Source organism: Pelobates fuscus, chromosome 2 (assembly GCF_036172605.1).
Source record: "Pelobates fuscus isolate aPelFus1 chromosome 2, aPelFus1.pri, whole genome shotgun sequence".
Taxonomy (NCBI): domain Eukaryota; kingdom Metazoa; phylum Chordata; class Amphibia; order Anura; family Pelobatidae; genus Pelobates; species Pelobates fuscus.
This window is the reverse complement of record NC_086318.1, coordinates 439668851-439688873: the sequence shown is the minus strand read 5'-3', so window position 1 is coordinate 439688873 and position 20023 is coordinate 439668851. Positions and strand designations below refer to the sequence as shown.

At 40.7% G+C, this 20023-nt stretch overlaps 1 protein-coding gene across 1 annotated transcript in view; it reads right to left on the bottom strand.

The window, feature by feature from the left end:
• Nucleotides 1-5298: 5298 nt before the first annotated feature.
• The window catches only part of SAYSD1 (SAYSVFN motif domain containing 1), a 44684-nt gene continuing 29959 nt past the window's right edge, over nt 5299-20023 (bottom strand). Inside the window, exons 2-3 of the mRNA XM_063441556.1 lie at nt 9053-9287; nt 5299-6703 (exon numbers count right to left, since the gene is read on the bottom strand). Of these exons, the coding sequence (XP_063297626.1) occupies nt 6371-6703; nt 9053-9265 (546 nt within the window). The 5' untranslated portion in view covers nt 9266-9287 and the 3' untranslated portion in view covers nt 5299-6370. The remainder of the gene's footprint in view (nt 6704-9052; nt 9288-20023) is intronic.

The window sequence follows — 20023 nt, the reverse complement described above, 5'->3', positions numbered from 1 at the left end:
GAATTGGATAAAAATATAAGATGCTCCAGGTTGCACCATCTATAGAAACATAAACTTGGCTAGTGAGTTCACCTTTTCACACACATCCCGACATTAAATATGGTCAAAGACAGACATTTTCATTGATGAGGGATGCGGCCATAAGTCTGTCGATTTCAGGACATTTTCAGTGACTTCTTAACCTACTGGTAATCATTGATATAACTGAAAATGTAATTTACAACAAGAACAATGTGTCTTATTGACACATTACTGGGAGTATTATTACTGTGGGGCTCTGTTATACACTCAGACACATTACTGGAAGTATTATTGCTGTGGAGCTCTGTTATACACTAAGACACATTACTGGGAGTATTATTGCTGTGGAGCTCTGTTATACACTAAGACACATTACTGGGAGTATTATTACCGTGGAGCTCTGTTATACACTAAGACACATTACTGGGAGTATTATTGCTGTGGAGCTCTGTTATACACTAAGACACATTACTGGGAGTATTATTGCTGTGGAGCTCTGTTATACACACAGACATTACTGGGAGTATTATTGCTGTGGGGCTCTGTTATACACTCAGACACATTACTGGGAGTATTATTACTGTGGGGCTCTGTTATACACTCAGACACATTACTGGGAGTGTTATTGCTGTGGAGCTCTGTTATACACTGAGACACATTACTGGGAGTATTATTGCTGTGGAGCTCTGTTACACTCTCAGACACATTACTGGGAGTATTATTGCTGTGGAGCTCTGTTACACACTAAGACACATTACTGGGAGTATTATTGCTGTGGAGCTCTGTTATACACTAAGACACATTACTGGGAGTATTATTGCTGTGGAGCTCTGTTACACACTCAGACACATTACTGGGAGTATTATTGCTGTGGAGCTCTTTTATACACTCAGACACATTACTGGGAGTATTATCACTGTGGAGCTCTGTTATACACTCAGACACATTACTGAGAGTATTATTGCTGTGGAACTCTGTTATACACTCAGACACATTACTGGGAGTATTATTGCTGTGGAGCTCTGTTATACACTCATACACATTACTGGGAGTATTAGTGCTGTGGGGCTCTGTTATACATTCAGTCACATTACTGGGAGTATTATTACTGTGGAGCTCTGTTATACAATCAGACACATTACTGGAAGTATTATTGCTGTGGGGTTCTGTTATACACTCAGACACATTACTGAGAGTATTATTGCTGTGGAACTCTGTTATACACACAGACACATTACTGGGAGCATTATTGCTGTGGAGCTCTGTTATACACTCAGATACATTACTGGGAGTAATATTGCTGTGGAGCTCTGTTATACACTCAGATACATTACTGGGAGTAATATTGCTGTGGAGCTCTGTTATACACTCAGTCACATTGCTGGGAGTATTATTGCTGTGGAGCTCTGTTACACACTCAGACACACCAACAATATGGAGCTCCTAGAAAGGAGGGAGATTATGACAGAAGAGAGGGACATTAGTGCTGGTCAGGAGTTTATGGTGTGGGAAATAAAAAAAATTATAATAGTCTAGAATTAAATGTCCCTCTTTCCTGGTCTGTAATGGTTCTGCCTCCAATTTCTGCTTGTGTTAATTTAGCAGAAATAGCAGATTGGGAATTTTTTTGTAAGTTTTAAGGCTGAAGGCCTGTATTTGTGGGAGGAGTTAGCGTTCCTATAAAAACGCTACTCCCCCTTCCCACCTTTGGCAGACGTGCGCTGTTCTCTCCTGGTCCTCGCGCCTCCTCGATAAACCCGCACCTCCGGTTTCCGGACGTTTGTTCTTCCCGACAGTTCAGCGTTCCCCATTCGGGAAAAAACTCAGTTGAAGCACTTCCAGCGCAGTAACACGAAACACACGAACGTCCAGGTAATCGGCGAGAATAGCCATGCTTGGGCTATTCCCGCCGTTCGCATACACAAATAACTATTATGTTTAAATGTCCATCCGAAACGAATGTCTTTTAGACCTGCTATACCAGGTCCATTCATTTTACATTTCGAGCACTTACTATACTTTAGCTTGGTGAATGGTACACTACAGTGTAACCATACCAATAAAAAAAAATTACAAATAAAAATGCAGAGACCGGCTGAGTATGCCTTTCAAGACCCACAGTAAACTCTTCACTGCCGTAAACCTACAGAATACGGCTCTCACGACCCACAGTCCAGTAATCCTTCCCTGCCTTGCTGATTCACAAGCACCTCTCTCATTAACCCCATCCCTTCCAGACTTCAAGAGAATACATCATTATTAACAATAATCCTTACCTTTCCAGAGAGCTGCAGATTAATTTTCCATCACCAACCAGTTGACCAATTTCACAATCTGGTTAAAACATCAATCTTCTCAATCAAGTTAATTCATGCATTTACTATTCTATTTGATTAAGTTAACCCCTTAAGGACCAAACTTCTGGAATAAAATGGAATCATGACGTGTCACACACGTCATGTGTCCTTAAGGGGTTAAAGGACCACTATAGTGCCAGGAAAACATACTCGTTTTCCTGGCACTATAGTGCCCTGAGGGTGCCCCCACCCGCCGGGCTCTGGGGAGAGGAGAGGGGTTAAAACTTACCTTTCTCCAGCGCCGGGCGGGGAGCTCTCCTCCTCCGATCCTCCTCCTCTCCTCCCATTCTGCTGAATGCGCACGCGCGGCAAGAGCTGCGCGCGCATTCAGCCGGTCTCATAGGAAAGCATTATCAATGCTTTCCTATGGACGCTTGCGTGCTCTCACTGTGATTTTTCACAGTGAGAATCACGCAAGCGCCTCTAGCGGCTGTCAGTGAGACAGCCACTAGAGGATTTGAGGGCTGGATTAACCCATTTATAAACATAGCAGTTTCTCTGAAACTGCTATGTTTATAAAAAAATGGGTTAACCCTAGCTGGACCTGGCACCCAGACCACTTCATTAAGCTGAAGTGGTCTGGGTGCCTATAGTGGTCCTTTAAGCAAATGTAGTTAACCGCTGTATAATGTATTACTTTACCTGTCAACCATTAAGACAGATTATACTGAAGCTTTTGTGTAATTTCTGTTATTTCTGAGTTCCGTTAGGGCTTTACCGCCATCCGACATTCTCTGCTCATGTTTCACATGTTTCCGACGAACAAAACAAACGAACGCTCGATACACCTGCTATACCAGGTTATTTTCATTAATTCAATATGTAATTTCATGCATTTACGGTTCCATTCGGCTAGGTTGATTGAATCTTTAACAAATTGTCCATTCCAATTCGTGCACTATTCTGGTAGTTGATTATGGAAATGTAAGTACACTAAAGGAATAATGCTAACTTTATAACTGTCAGCCATTAAGGAAGGGGGATTGGCGTAATCTAATACTGTCAATTAAGAGGAGGCTAATTATATATTTAAAGGTGTCCCTAATGATATCCACCCCTTTTTAAAACTGCACCTTAATTTCAGGTTTCAGGGTGACATTCTACCATTAAACAATTACTGGATCAGTATTGTCTCCTGTTTCTATCAGGTACTAATACATTTTCGTTCACATTTCAACAAAAGGTTAGGAGCTGGCCTTAGTTGTACAATGTAATTGGTCCCGCGAAGCCAACTCGACAATCTCAACACGTAGATTTTCGCCCCTCGTCCCAAATCATAGTTAGAGCCTCGCATTCACCCACCAATCGGGTTTATAGTTAGGGCCTCACCTGACACGCCCACACATTTTTTTATCTTTTACTGTCACCGAGAGGCCGACACCTCGCCTCCACGCTAGTGGCTCGAGCCCCATGCCCAAATCATAGGTAGAGCCTCTCACCAGCCGCTTGGCAACTAGCAGGGCCTCACCTGTCACGGGGTAGATAGTCTTTTGCTTCGGCACTAGTTAGCCAGCCACTTCTACATAAACTCAACTGTGTTTTATTAATCAGTTCATTGTTGTTGTGGTATTCTTTTTCAGTATGTCCCAAGAAGGCAACATAGAAGAAGAACGATCCCTCCCTAGAGGAACCGCTAAGCCGAACACTGAGAATTCAAGGACACGTGACATGTCATGATTCCCTTTTATTCCAGAAGTTTGGTCCTTAAGGGGTTAAATCAAGACTCGATGCTGAGACTGTCCCTTTAAGAAGATATAGTTGAAAGTAGAGTGTAATTGAAAGCAGACATCCGAAGACAATTCAGATTACGTACACATGTTTTTTCCTGTGTAGAGGTTTGACCTTCTAGTTGTTTTGCTTTAGCAAAGAAAAAACACATAACAGACTAAGAACCTGCTATCTCTTCCCCGTAAGAAGCAACCATTTCTTATATAAATCTTGCAATAGTGAGCAGTCCGAGATATAACAAGAGGTAAACGAATACCCACAGGTGGTAAAACATAATCATCCTCTAAACATGACTTCACATAACTAAAGCTGAACAAACTGTCTATAGATTGTGCTCACAGGTATCATTCTACATTTCATCTAGCTATGTACTTTGCTCTTTTCATATCAATTTCAAATTTTAATATATTTTAAAGAACACAAATCAGTTTTGATACCCAATAAGTATACATACTACATTATGCATGAGAAGAAAAAAAAAAAGAAAGAAAAAAGGGAAATCATTTTTTTTTGCTTATGACAATGCCAATTACAATTTCTACAGAATTAATTAATTTAGCTCTCCACCACAAATAAAACCTTATAGTTTTCTATACCTTTACACTATCACACTACATATTTTGTGTTTCATCATATAGATTGCTGAAAGAACACAGCTAGAGAAAAATAGGGATAGTGCAACACAGTGATGTCCACAAACCTAATAACCAGGAGCCAGGAAACTGGCTCTGTACAATGAGAGTGCATGCCTAACCCAATAATACGGATTAGAGTACATAACATTATTGTGATTTCTCCTGTCTCACTCCCGATCTCTTCTTTTGAGCTCATTACAGAAATAAAGAGAGAATTACACTTATACCCAGAGCCAGATTCTTTACCAATATCCATAATAGAATATCTCCCTATTTTTATTTATGGGACAAACATTGTATTCCTGCTTCAATGTTAATATTTTAGATTGTGTCTTCTAAATATTTTTAAAGCATGAATATGCCAATTATTATTTTTTGTGTGTAAATTTACAAAATCTTAATGTTCACGCATCTCTGATTATTTATCTAATATTTATATTAAGATTGCGGCTTTCCAGCTAAGCATCCCATATTTCAAATAAACGCAATGCTAACATTTTAACACAACGTGCTTAGTACTGAAGGGTTAAGCAAAGCAAACAAACAAAACACAGGAATCAAAATGTGTTTGTATTTATTAGTGTTTATTGCTAAACATTAGGCATCGGTCTCTCCGAATTCTAAGGTATCAGAACAGATGCATTTTATGGGCACGTGTTTTGGGTACTGAATGCTTCCAGCCTCAAGGAGCACAGCATAGAAAACACAATATTAACATAACTAAGAAATAAGGGAATTGTTCGTAAAGAGCCATTCTGGGACAACGACCTAAGCATGGAGCAAACAGCAGGAAAATTATATTGCTTTCTATAATAATTGTTCCCTTTCGAGAACTCTGCCCATGACCTTTCTCATTATAAATATCCCTCCATCCTTTGTGTGATTGTTTTTTAAAAAAACAAAGCATTTCCTAAGGTCTAATATGAGTCTAACAAGGGAGAGATAAATAGAATCATCAATTGGAGGAAGGAGCAGCAGTACTGGGGAAAACTTGTAAACGGGGGGAAAAAAATCAGCAAGAACGCTATTGATTTCCATGGTGACAGCTCCACTTCTAGAACCTCGCCTCAGAATAACTTTTGAAACACAATTCCCAAATCATTTACTGTTATTTTAACTTGTAAAACATGCAATGGAAAATCCAAGCAGCAGGTTGTTCAGATTGATAACACCCAAATTAAACCGTCATTACAAGGTATTAAAATGTCTTCGAAGTTAAAAGGGTTGATTGAAGCACTGTTTCAGTGACGATGTGTGTTGTGCCGATTCCTTGTGATACACTTGATCCTTCTTGCCGACATCCTTCCTCCTATACGCTGTGGAGGTTGGTCTATCACTCCCCCTGGGGTGCATTGCTAGTCTTTAGCTTTCAGTAAAAGGTTTGGCAGATTCAGAGTAAGGTGATAAGGTTGAGAGACCCAGACTCTTTACCATGAGCTGTGAATCTTTCTAACAGGACCATCACGGTCATCCTGACGAGACCGGAGAAAGCAATCTCCAAGACCAGTAGAGCAGTGAGGGACATTGTAGTGTATTCATATCTTTAAACGAAGGATAAAAATCCAATTTTATAAATGGGGTAAGTCAAAAAATAAGTAACCACCCAAGCTCACCCTGTGCTCCCTGACATCACCTCCCAGCCAGTGGCCTATACTGTAGCTCTCTCTCAAATTGTTCGGCAGTCAGGGTTCCTTCAATGGCCTCACAGCCTGGGTTAAACACAGAGTAGGCACTCATTTCTCCTTGTTTTCGGTGCTGTGGTCCTCGGGTTCCTTCATACAGCCAATAAAACATGGAAAGAACAAAATAAACCAGGCCAAACTCAAGCTCGACAAAAAGGCCAAACAGCACCAGCCAGAGCAGGAATTTTAAGAGCAAAATGACATAGAATGGTTGGCTCTGAGCGGGTGTAAGTAAAGAATCCGATGCATCTTCATGGACTGATGGACTTCTTTCCTGGACCTTGGAAATAAACAGACCAGTTATTCTTACTATTTATTAAACATTTCTGTTTGAGTTACAACTTAAAAGAATACAACATAATCTCGTATCGTGCGTTTTCTAAATCACAAAAATAGAATTTTCACTATATTTCACACCTGCACGCCCTTCCAATGTTGCTTTCTTTTTCTGTCTATCTTTGGTATCTGGTTGTTTAACCTTCTATCTGTCTCTATCCCACTCTTAAATTGTTAATGCTGCAGAACAATAGCGAACAGCATTGGCTTCTCTAAAACTGGTTTGTTTTTTTTGGTATTTTTTATATTTTTAAGGCTGTGTTTCTCGAACGCTACAATGAAATTAATGCTCAGTTTAGGATGCTGTTAGAGGGACTGTCTTTTCTCATCTATGTAACCTAGTATCTCTATATCTTGCCTCCTGTCTATTCATCTACCAATCCATTTATCTAACCACTCCAGACCTGGAGAGACAGTGCTTGTAAACACGTTTCTGAAGGCATCTGTGGCTTTATTTAAAAGGCCAGTTGGCTCCTGTAAAAAGCTTATATATCCTTTATCGAATGACTTCACGGAACAGTTTAAGTTATATTCTTGGACACTATCTGAAACCCCTACATACAAGATATAATAGATTGAAATTACAATTTATCTGTCAAGCTATCTGGACAAATATTTCATATTATACTCAGCCAGAGCATGATGAGAAATGCAGTTTATAAGTGTCTGATGTACCAATTTCAGTCGCCTCTAAAATTACATTGCAAACTTTATATAAGCCTTTAGAACTTGCTAAGTCTGCCACCTAGTGACCAACTGCAGGCAATACAACAATTTAATTTTTTTAGCAGCCTGCTTGGATTAATTACAAACTTTGCATTAAAACACCAAAATTACTTTGAAATCACTGATTAATGGAGCAAAACCAATATAGAAATGCCACATTTACAGCAGCTTTAACTAAAAAAAAAATTAAAAAAAGAAATGGTAATTATGCATAGCGTTAAATTAAATGAAACTGAAATGGATCTTGGTTTAGGAAGGAGTGATATTTGAAGACACAATGCTGCAGAAAATAAAAGCATTCGTTTAACGTATTTTCGTATTAGTAATTTAAAGCCAACGATGGCTTCAGTAGAAGCAATGCATCGATAACAGATATATAAAAATATAAGAACGCGCAGATCAGTTCCAATAAGTAACATCACTCCTGAAAGCTTCATATGAATGTTATTATTGGAACATATAGAGCAATGTGTAATAACTTGTAATAAAATAACCTTTAGGGCAATAGGTTAAACAAATCAAATTATACTATAATAGCTCAACATGATATGAAGGGGTTAAACAAATACAATTATACTATGAGAGCATGTCACTGATCATGAAGGGGTTAAGAGACCAACTACATAATTTCCCTTCTAAACTTTGTAAAAATGGGGCTGGTTTATATTGCAACTCAGACAGGAAATGCGAACTTACCTTACAAACTGACCCAGTGCATGTAGCCCCTGCCTGTCCATGCATATGCCATTTGCCCACTGCAGCGGTATACAGGTCCCCACCTCCCCTGGCAGGCTCCTTCATAATATGAAGGGACTTTAGCCAGGCACACACACACACAATTAATGCTACAGTTAAAGCATACGTTGAGCTATTGCTAATATAGCAGTAGCTCCATTCATGCGTTCTGATGAATAGAGCCGTTGCAGAGTGTTGGAATGCATAGTATCCATACTAAGCAATAACTGAGAACATGGGAAGCCTAGGATCGGCTGACAGCGACTTCCAAAGCTGGGCAAAGCTTACTGCACACACAATGCAACCAATGGGGATCAGCAAGAGATGCAAGGACTTTTAATAAGCAACTTTCTTTATTTAAACCCTGAGAAGTTTCATTTTATATTTCATATTTGCATTTAATTAATCTATAGAATGTGTCAATACAGTGTGTGGGTTACATTCCAACGTGGACACTGTGCAGGTGAAAGCGCACTTCGAAGGCCTAGAACGCAGCACACATAACGACACAGGGTGCTGCAATCATTTAATGGTTCGCTTTCATTTAAAATAAATAAATCGATCAACAGATGTTAATGGTGCTACGGGCACCTCGCATACTGGGGAGTCACGGATTGTTTTGCAGATTGCAGGAGAGCATTAGTACCCAGACTGGGCCAAACTAGCTGAGCAAGAAAACAGCTGAGTTGGACATTTTTTTTTCCAATCGGCAATTTCCAGGTTACGTTTTACCCAACTCCCAGTTTAGCAGATAAACACCACAAGTTGGAATGTCAAGGCGGAGGTTAGCGACACCAGAGTCTAGGTTTTCCGTGCCTTTCTCTGGTCTTACCTGCATCCTCTGATTGTTTATTTGAGGATTAGGAGGCTCCACATTTTGCCTTTTTCTCCACCTCGAGTACAGACTCAGAATTTTCTCTTTCGCTGCCCGTCGGTAGCCCCTGCTAGCTGGTTCAGGTTCCCCGGATTTTGCAGTCCCTCCTTGGCCAGGTTCTTGTTGGACTTTCTGTTTCCTGGCCCTGTACTGCGCCAGCCTTTGCTCCATTCAATATGTCAGACTCCTCTACCTGGAAGTAGAAGGGCAAAGGTGAGAACATACTAAAGGCAACAACCAATTCCAACGGTAGTGTTGCACCCAGGGAAACAAATAGTAGCTGCTAACACTTCCTGTAAAATGTCAATGTTCCTTTATTGTATATTCTGTTTAATTTTGAATTTCTTATCTCCCACTCTGTTAATAGCTTGCTAGACCCTAGCAAGCTATTAACAGAGCGGGAGATAAGCAGGAGATAAGAAATATGTGATAAAAGTTAAAGTTAGAGAGCAAGCAAAAAAATCTTTTAACGTACGTTACTATCGAACTGAAACTGAAACCATTTTGTTTTCATGCAGGCTGTGTCAGTCACAGCCTTGGGAGGTGTGGTTAGGACTGTTCTAATGGGAGAGAATTGAGCAGTGAGGCTGTAGAGGCATGGCGTACAAACCCAAACTGCTTCTTTAAGTTAAAGTTGTTTAAATTTGAAATTCCCTTCGAGTTCTCATTGTAGTAAGTAACCCTGAAACCGTATATGAGGCAGTATAAATGCATGCCAGGTAATTTATACCCCTAGAAGGGTGCCTCCATGTCAACCCTTCTGATTTGCCCTCATGTGTTTTGTTTTAGTGAGACGCTGCTAAATGAGCGATGGACTTAGTGGTTTCTTTAACCCCTTAAGGACGGCGGGCGTGCTATGCTGTTCTTGGGATCCGGCTCTAAACGCCTGGGGACGGCATAGCACGTCCCCCCCGTCCTTACTACTTACCCGGTCGCCGGCGATCCCACGCCAGCGATCGCGGTGTGGGGACTCACCTGGCAGTCCAGGGAGTCCCCCTCTGTCAGTTTCGGCCTCCCTGGGCCATGTGATCGCGAGGCCCTTGCGAGGATCTCGCTATCACATGGACGGCATAGTCCATTGCAATGCCAGAAGGGGGAGTGCCTGGAATGACAGGTACTCCCCCTGCTGCCTGTTAAAACAGTGTAAAATTCAATTATATATACTTAGATCATATATATTATTTATTATATATATGATCTAAGCATATATATACAAACATAGATACAAATACCGTATATACTCGAGTATAAGCCGACCCGAATATAAGCCGAGGCCCCTAATTTTACCCCAAAAAACTGGGAAAACTTATTGACTCGAGTATAAGACTAGGGTGGGAAATGCAGCAGCTACTGGTAAATTTCTAAATAAAATTAGATCCTAAAAAAATTATATTAGTTGAATATTTATTTACAGTGTGTGTATATAATGAATGCAGTGTGTGTGCGTATGAATGCAGTGTGTGTGCGGATGAGTGCAGTGCGCGGATGAGTGCAGTGCGTGTATGAGTGCAGTGCGTGTATGAGTGCAGTGCGTGTATGAGTGCAGTGCGTGTATGAGTGCAGTGTGGTATGAGTGCAGTGCGTGAGTGCAGTGTGTGTGTATGAGTGCAGTGTGTGTGTGTGTGTGTATGAGTGCAGTGTGTGTGCGTATATATTAATTGAATATTTATTTCCAGTGTGTGTATATAATGAATGCAGTGTGTGTATATAATGAATGCAGTGTGTGTGTATGAGTGCAGTGTGTGTGTATGAGTGCAGTGTGTGTGTGAGTGCAGTGTGTGTGTGAGTGCAGTGTGTGTGAGTGCAGTGTGTGTGAGTGCAGTGTGTGTATATGAATGAAGTGTGAGTGTGTGATGCAGTGTGTGATGCAGTGTGTGTTTGTGTATGTGTTGGTGGTGGTGGGCATTTGATATATTATTAATTATTATTTATTTTTTTATTTTTATTATATTATTATTATTATTTTTTTTAATCATCTTTTTTTTTCGTCCCCCCTCCCTGCTTGCTAGCTGGCCAGGGAGGGGGGCTCCTTCCCTGGTGGTCCAGTGTCATTGGTAGTTCAGTGGGGGGAGAGGGGGCTGGCAGAGCTGTACTTACCTTTCCTGCAGCTCCTGTCAGCTCTCTCCTCCTCCGCGTGGTCTGTGCAGCTCCCTCTGTCAGCTCCCAGTGTAAGTCTCGCGAGAGCCGCGGCTCTCGCGAGACTTACACTGGGAGCTGACCGAGGTGCTGAACGGACGGCGCGGACGAGGAGAGAGCTGACAGGAGCTGCAGGAAAGGTAAGTACAGCTCTGCCAGCACCCCTCTCCCCCCAGTCTGTATTATGGTAATCCAAATTGCCATAATACAGACTTTGACTCGAGTATAAGCCGAGTTGGGGGTTTTCAGCACAAAAAATGTGCTGAAAAACTCGGCTTATACTCGAGTATATACGGTACGGTATATATATATAAATATCAAAATACACATAGAATGAGATTGATTAAATATATAATTATCATTATATATATATATATATATATATATATATAATATAAAATAAATATGTAAATACGTAAAAAAATAAAAAATATATATATTTTTCACTGATTATATTATTGTTGTGATACGTTTGACTGTTTTGAAACACTAATATTTGTGTTCAGCAAAGTCTCCCGAGTATAACAGAAACCCCATGTACAGGTTTTATAGTGTTTTTGAAAATTACAGGGTCAAATATAAGGCTTCATTTTCCTTTTTTTTTTTACATTTAAATTTGCCAGGTTGGTTATGTTGCCTTTGAGAGCATATAGTAGCCCAGGAATGAGAATTACCCCCATGATGGCAAACCACTTGCAAAAGAAGACAACCCAAGGTATTGCAAATGGGGTATGTTCTGTCTTTTTTAGTAGCCACTTAGTCAACACTGGTCAAAGTTAGCATTCATAATTGTTTTTTGCATTTTTTTTACACACAAACAAATATAAATGCTAACTTTGGCCAGTGTTTGTGACCAAGTGGCTACTAAAAAAGACTGGACATACCCCATTTGCAATACCTTGGGTTGTCTACTTTTGCAAATGGTATGCCATCATTCCTGGGCTACCATACGGTCTTAAAGGCAACGTAACCAATCTGGCGAATTTCAATGTGAAAAAACTGAAAAATTTAACATGCTATATTTGACCCTGTAACTTCCCAAAACACCATAAAACCTGTACATAGGGGGTACTGTTTTACACGTGAGATATCGCTGAATACAAATATGTGTATTTTATTGCAGTAAAAGCAAACAGTATTATGACATTGAGAGTTAGAATGTCACGTAGAACTAATTTTTTTTTTTTTTTACAAATTCTTATTGTTTTATATTTTATTCATATTAAATTATGTTTCATACCTAGATATTTGATGTTAAATGAAAGCCCTGTTTCCCCTGAATAAAATTATATATAATAAGTGTGGGTGCACATAATACAAAAGAGGTGAATTACGCCTGAACAGACATATAGCGCAAATTAAAGTTTTTGTTTACGTTTTGTTTTGATCAGAACGTGTACATTTGGCTCAGTCCTTAAGGGGTTAATAATTATATTTATAGAGTATTTAACACTTGATGAGCCCGTTATAGATCAGAATAACGGTGACTTCTGGCATCCTAATAAGCCACCGGGTGGAATGCCAATTTAAACAACATAAAAATAAGCATTAAAGTAAATATATAACGCAATCTTTCCTTTATGACTTATTACTTATTTAAATTGTACTCCATCCCCTTATACCTTAATAGCTATATGCAAACAAACGTACTCTATCTAAGCTAGCAGTTTGTAAAAAATGTAAATGAAATGCGGACTTTCTGAGCCCTGAGCCATGCCAGCTACTGAAATTACCTTTTTATTGCTCCGAATATATCCAAACCGTTAATTAAAACACCCGCACAGGTTTCACAGGTGTGGTGATAAAATTAATATGATAGTGGAATGAGAATTCTAAAAAAGCAAAACTGTAAAATTATACACTTCTACCTAAAATTAAGATGTGTTCTACAGGTATGTGGGGGGGAGGGGAGGGGGGAACAACAAAATATGGACAGGGGGACGAGGGACAACATTGTTTGTCAAGCTAAGATAGATAACTAAATAAATAACAATAATCACCTTTAACCCCTTCATGACTTGGCTGTTTTGGACATGTTGTACGGTAAGGACCGGGCTGTTTTGGATATGTTGTACGGTAAGGACCGGGCTGTTTTGGATATGTTGTACGGTAAGGACCGGGCTGTTTTGGATATGTTGTACGGTAAGGACCAGAGCCGTTTTAACACTTTCGCGGTGTTTGTGTTTAGCTGTAATTTTCCGCTCTCTCATTTACTGTTCCCATACAAATTATATATTGGGTTTTCTTTACATACCATTATTTGTATCATGTCATATATTTTACTTTAAAAAACAAAATATGATGAAAAATTGAAAAAAAACTTTAACCCCTTCAGGACAGAGTCAATAGTGCACGTTCTGATCAAAACAAAACGTAAACAAAAACTGGAATTTGCGCTACATGTCTGTTCCACCGTAATTCACTGCTGTCACATTAAGTGCACCCACACTTATTATATATCATTATGTTCAGGAGAAACAGGGCTTTAATTTATCATTAACTATTCATATATGGAACATAATTTATTATGAATAAAATTTAAAAAAATGTGAGAAAAGATTTTGTTTTCAATTTTAATACTGTTTTTTTTACTGGTTTTACTGCAAAAAAATGCACATATTTGTAATCAGCGATGTCTCACGAGTACAACAGAACCCCCCATTAACAGGTTTTATGGTGTTTTGGAAAGTTACAGGGTCAAATATAGAATGTTCCATTTTCAAATTTAAATTTGCCAGCTTAGTAATGTTACCTTTGAGACGGTGTAGTAGCCCAGGAATGAGAATTACCCCCATAATGGCATACCATTTGAAAAAGTAGACAACCAAAGGTATTGGAAGTGTGGTATGTTTAGTCTTTTTTAGTAGCCACTTAGTCACAAACACTGGCCAAAGTTAGAGTTCATATTTGTTTTTGTGTGAAAAAAGCAAAAAACTAATATTTGGCCAGTGTTGTGACTAAGTGGTTACTAAGAAAGACTGGACATACCCCACTTGAAATACTTCGGGTTGTCTACTTTTGCAAATGGTATGCCATTATGGGGGTAATTCTCATTCCTGGGCTACCATACGCTCTCAAAGGCAACATAACCTATCTGGCAAATTTCAATGTAAAAAAATAAATGAAGAGAGCACAGGTAATAGATTTAGACCTGGCAGTTGTTATAGTACATGTAGTTCAGTACTGTACACTGTGGCAGCCCTATTTATCATTGGGTACACGCCATACATGTACTTGGCACCTGCGGTATCTAAAAGTTTTAAGACAGGTACAGCTGCAATTTAAATTTTTCAAACCCCATTGAAAACCAGATTTATTTACCTGGGGTTAATTTACAGACTTTCAGCTGTTTGCAATTAACAAATCATCAAAAGCAATTGAAATAACTCAACACAAGGAATGCTTCAAGTGCTTTCACCAAATTCAACTGAAACTGCTTATAATGATTTCTCCAGTCTCAATATTATTCTACCCCTTCACGGCAAGCATCTTTAGTACATAGTAGAGCTCCCTTTTCCTGTTATGACCTGCTGCAAACGAGATGCATAACCAGACACCAGCTTCTGGCAGTGTTTCTGAGGAATCTTTGCCCATTTGCCCATGAGCAATTGCCCCCAGTTCATTAATAGTTTTGGGTTTGCGTGCTGCAACCTCCTTCTTCTAATCCCATCAAAGATTTTCAATGGGGTTCAAATCAGGTGACTGATGGCCACTGTTTTCCAGGACTTCTTCTGCAACCAAGCCTTGGTGGAATTTGAGGTATGCTTGGGATCATTGTCTTGTTGGAAGGTCCAATGACGCCCAAGCATAAGCTTCTTCATAGACACATGAAATCCATCTTGCTGTAGATTTCCAGTGCCAGAGGATTCAAAGCAGTCCCAAAGCATCACCGAGCCACCACCATGCTTAACTGTAGGCAGAATGTAATTTTCACCGTAGGCTTCACTCTTCTTTCTCCAGACATACCGCTGATCAGCTGGGCCAGAAAGTTCCAGTTTTGTTTCATCGCTCCACAGAACAGAATCCCAAAACTTTTTTTGCTTATTACTTTGAGCATATTGAAGCAGACTTTTCGTGTGCTTTTGAGTCAGTGGTGATGTACATCTTGGAATTCTGGCATGGAAACCTTCTGCGTTTAGTACATGCCTTACTGTGCTCACTAAAACATCAGTGCCTGTTGCCACCAAGTCTTGCTGCAAGTCTTTTGCAGTCATTCTAGGTTTTTTTTGTCACAACCTGCCTCTTAGAAATCTGGTTGCAGCCATTGATATCTACCTTTTTCTGCCCCATCCAGGTAGTGTAACCACTATTCCTTCAACTTTGAACTTGCAAACTATGCTTCCAATGAGGTCTCTAGGAACATTTAGTGCCTTCACTTTCTTTTTGTATCCTGTTCTTTGTTTGTGAAGGGCGATGATCTCTTCTCTTAACTTTGTGGATGATTCTTTTGACTTATTTCTAACATGCAATCAAACGTGACACTCAACAAACCCCTAGCCAGTTAAGGTATCTCAAGTGTTCCAGCTCAAGCACACCTGGTGCAACTAAAAAAGCCCTTGATTAGTTGCATCAGGTGTGCTTGAGACAACACCTGTTTTGCATATATGTTCTGTTCTGAGGGATTCTATTCAGTGGGTTTTATAATTTTGAGACTCAAGAAGTCATTATAAAAGTTGCATTTTAACTTGAAGCATAGAGATGTCGCGAACATAAAATTTTCCGTTCGCGAATGGTGAACGCGAACTTCCGCAAATGTTCGCGAACGGGCGAACCGCCATAGACTTCAATAGGCAGGCAAATTTTAAAACCCACAGGGACTCTTTCTGGCCACAATAGTGATGGAAAAGTTGTTTCAAGGGGACTAACACCTGGACCGTGGCATGCCGGAGGGGGATCCATGGCAAAACTCCCATGGAAAATTACATAGTTGATGCAGAGTCTGGGTTTAATCCATAAAGGGCATAAATCACCTAACATTCCTAAATTTACAGGTGAAAATGAAGGAAAGGGACCTCAGTTAAGAAAAAGGATAAATGAGTCATTTATTACACGTGAGTTTACAGAGGAAGAGGTTCTATTTCAACTGTCAAAAGTAAAGACAAATAAGTCAATGGGACCTGATGAAATACACCCAAAGCTATTAAACGAGCTTAGTGGTGTACTAGCAAAACCATTAACAGATTTATTTAACCAATCATTGATAACAGGAGTAGTCCCAGAAGATTGGAAGTTAGCGAATGTTGTGCCCATTCACAAGAAAGGTAATAGGGAGGAGTCGGGCAACTATACGCCAGTAAGCCTAACTTCAGTAGTGGGGAAAGTGATGGAAACCATGTTAAAGGATAGGATTGTTGAACATCTAAAAACGCATGGATTTCAAGATCAGAGACAACATGGGTTTACTTCAGGGAGATCATGCCAAACTAATCTTATTGATTTTTTTGATTGGGTAACTAAAATTATAGATCAGGGTGGTGCAGTAGACATTGCTTACCTCGATTTCAGTAAGGCTTTTGACACTGTTGCACATAGAAGGCTTATCAACAAACTACAATCTTTAAGTTTGGATTCCAATATTGTTGAATGGGTAAGGCAGTGGCTGAGTGACAGGCAACAGAGGGTTGTAGTCAATGGAGTATATTCGAAGCTTGGGCTTGTCACCAGTGGGGTACCTCAGGGATCTGTACTTGGACCCATTCTCTTTAATATTTTTATTAGTGATATTGCAGAAGGTCTTGATCGTAAGGTGTGTCTTTTTGCGGATGATACTAAGATATGTAACAGGGTTGATGTTCCAGGAGGGATAAGCCAAATGGAAAATGATTTAGGTAAACTAGAAAAATGGCAACTGACATTTAATGTGGATAAGTGCAAGATAATGCATCTTGGACGTAAAAACCCAAGGGCAGAGTACATAATATTTGATAGAGTCCTACTTATCAACATCTGAGGAAAGGGATTTAGGGGTGATTATTTCTGATGACTTAAAGGTAGGCAGGCAATGTAATAGAGCAGCAGGAAATGCTAGCAGAATGCTTGGTTGTATAGGGAGAGGTATTAGCAGTAGAAAGAGGTAAGTGCTCATGCCATTGTACAGAACACTGGTGAGACCTCACTTGGAGTACTGTACACAGTACTGGAGACCCTATCTTCAGAAGGATATTGATACCTTAGAGAGAGTTCAAAGAGGGCTACTAAACTGGTTCATGGATTGCAGGATAAAACTTACCAGGAAAGGTTAAAGGATCTTAACATGTATAGCATGGAGGAAAGACGAGACAGGGGGGATATGATAGAAACATTTAAATACATAAAGGGAATCAACACAGTAAAGGAGGAGACTATATTTAAAAGAAGAAAAACTACCACAACAAGAGGACATAGTCTTAAATTAGAGGGACAAAGGTTTAAAAATAATATCAGGAAGTATTACTTTACTGAGAGGGTAGTGGATGCATGGAATAGCCTTCCAGCTGAAGTGGTAGAGGTTAACACAGTAAAGGAGTTTAAGCATGCGTGGGATAGGCATAAGGCTATCCTAACTATAAGATAAGGCCAGGGACTTATGAAAGTATTTAGAAAACTGGGCAGACTAGATGGGCCGAATGGTTCTTATCTGCCGTCACATTCTATGTTTCTATGTTTCTAAATTGTTTGGAATAATGTGCTTTAGAACATCAGGTGTGATGTTGTATCGATCAGGTAGTGTAAGGGTTACGCCCGCTTCACAGTGACAGACCAAACTCCCCGTTTAACGCACCGCAAACAGTCCATTTGCACAATCGCAAACTCCCCATTTGCACAAGGTCGGATACCAAGCTAGCCATGTCCCGTTCCTTGTCCTCACTGATGTCATTGAAGGTCTCTTCCTCCACCCAGCCACGTACAACACCAAGGGTCCCGAAAGGTGACAACAAAGCCCCTGGGACGCCTGCTGTGTTTAGTCTTCCAACTCCTCAAAGCCACCTTCCTACTCTGACTCCTCTTCTTCAGACTCCTCTCTCTGCGTTGCCTCTCTCTGCGTTAGTAGTAGTACTATTCCTATCAGTTTAATCCCTGTTACGTCGTGTATATGGCATTGATTTTAGGAACCGGGAGATGGAAAAAGATGCTTGGTCGGTCCTCCTATTTCAAATTTGGGGCACTGCGCGTGCAATCTAAGGTGCCACCAGATAGGATTGGTGTGTTAAGTAGTACTATTCTTATCAGTTTAATCCCTGTTACGTCCCCCTCATCGGGCCTTTTTTAGTCGAATGTATCGCCCACTGTCAGTCCCTTCGGGATCCATCCCTCATTCATCTTAAAAAAGGTGAGGCAATCTAGACTTTGTTGACCTAGGCAACTCAGCAAAGGAAGCAGCAGCGGGTACAACATCATCATCATCACACCGTACGTCCATGTGTGTAATGCTGCCTGACTGAGACATATCCCTGTTATCTACATCCTCTGGCAATAATGGTTGCGCATCACTCATTTCTTTCAACTGATGTGTAAATAACTCCTCTGACAGATCAAGTGAAGCGGCTTTGGTGCTAGTGTTGGTGGTGGCGGCAGGCGGGCGAGTGGTAACTTGAGAGGTGCCCAAAGCTAAGCTAGAGGAGGATGGTGCGTCAAGGTTCTGAGCGGAAGCTGTAGAAGATTGGGTGTCCTGTGTTAGCCAGTCAGCTATGTCCTCAGAACTTTTTGAGTTCAGGGTACGTGGCCTCTGAACACTGGGCATTATTCTAGGGCCAAAGGGAATCACAGCACCACGACCACGACGGCCCCTGCGGGGTGGCCTGCCTCTGCCTGTCATTTTTTTTTTTGCTTAGTTGTACTATGCGTGCAAGCTACTGTGACAACAGATATGAGTGGCACTGTGCACTGGCAGAAGTTGGCAGAGTAGACGCTGTAGGCCTGACACACACGCTTGCAGACAACTAACTGCTATTCAATCTATTACAGTCAAATTTTTTTTTTTTTTTAAATGTACACTACTGTTACACCAGATAAGAGTTGCACTGGTGTGACACTGTGCCCTGGCAGGCCCTGAAACGCACCCGTGTGAAGGAAACTGACTGCTATTATATTACAGTCAAAAATGTATTTATTTTTTAAATGCAAGCTATTGTGACACCAGATATGAGTGGTGGCACTGGGCAAGTGGGCACAGTATACACTGTGAGCCTGACACACACGCTGGCAGGCAGGCAACTGCAATTAGATTACACAGAAAAAAAAAAAAAGCATGTTTTAGCCCTAAAAAGGGCTTTTTGGGGTGCTGTCCTTACAGCAGAGATCAGATGAGTCCTTCAGGACTGTAGTGGACACTGAATACACTAGCCTAGCTATCGATTTCCCTATTAAATCAGCAGCAGCTACACTGTCCCTCCTCTCACTAAGAATGCAGCTTCCGGGGAGCGGGGCCTAGCTGTCATGGAGGTAAGACACACTTCTTGTGAGCTCCCTCAATATCTCACTTTAAGCAGCTATCAACAAGCGAATTTCACCCCAGAAGGGGATGACCCAGCAATGTTGCTCCTACCTGACCGACCCGACATGCTTAATAGCGGTCAGCAACTCGACAGAGTCTTACTTACCTCTGCGTGGCAAGTGTGGCCTGGTGCTCACCGGGCGGGAGAGGCGGGCGATCTCCCGATCCTGGGATGCCCAGGAGCAGCTAGTTCCCGGCAGGAGCTCCGTTACCCCCCCCCCTCGGACCGGTGGGGGTTATCCCGGTCCACCCCTGAGAGGCTGTCTGGAGCTAATGGACGCACAGAACACAGCCGCCCTGGCTGACATACTCATCTGCGA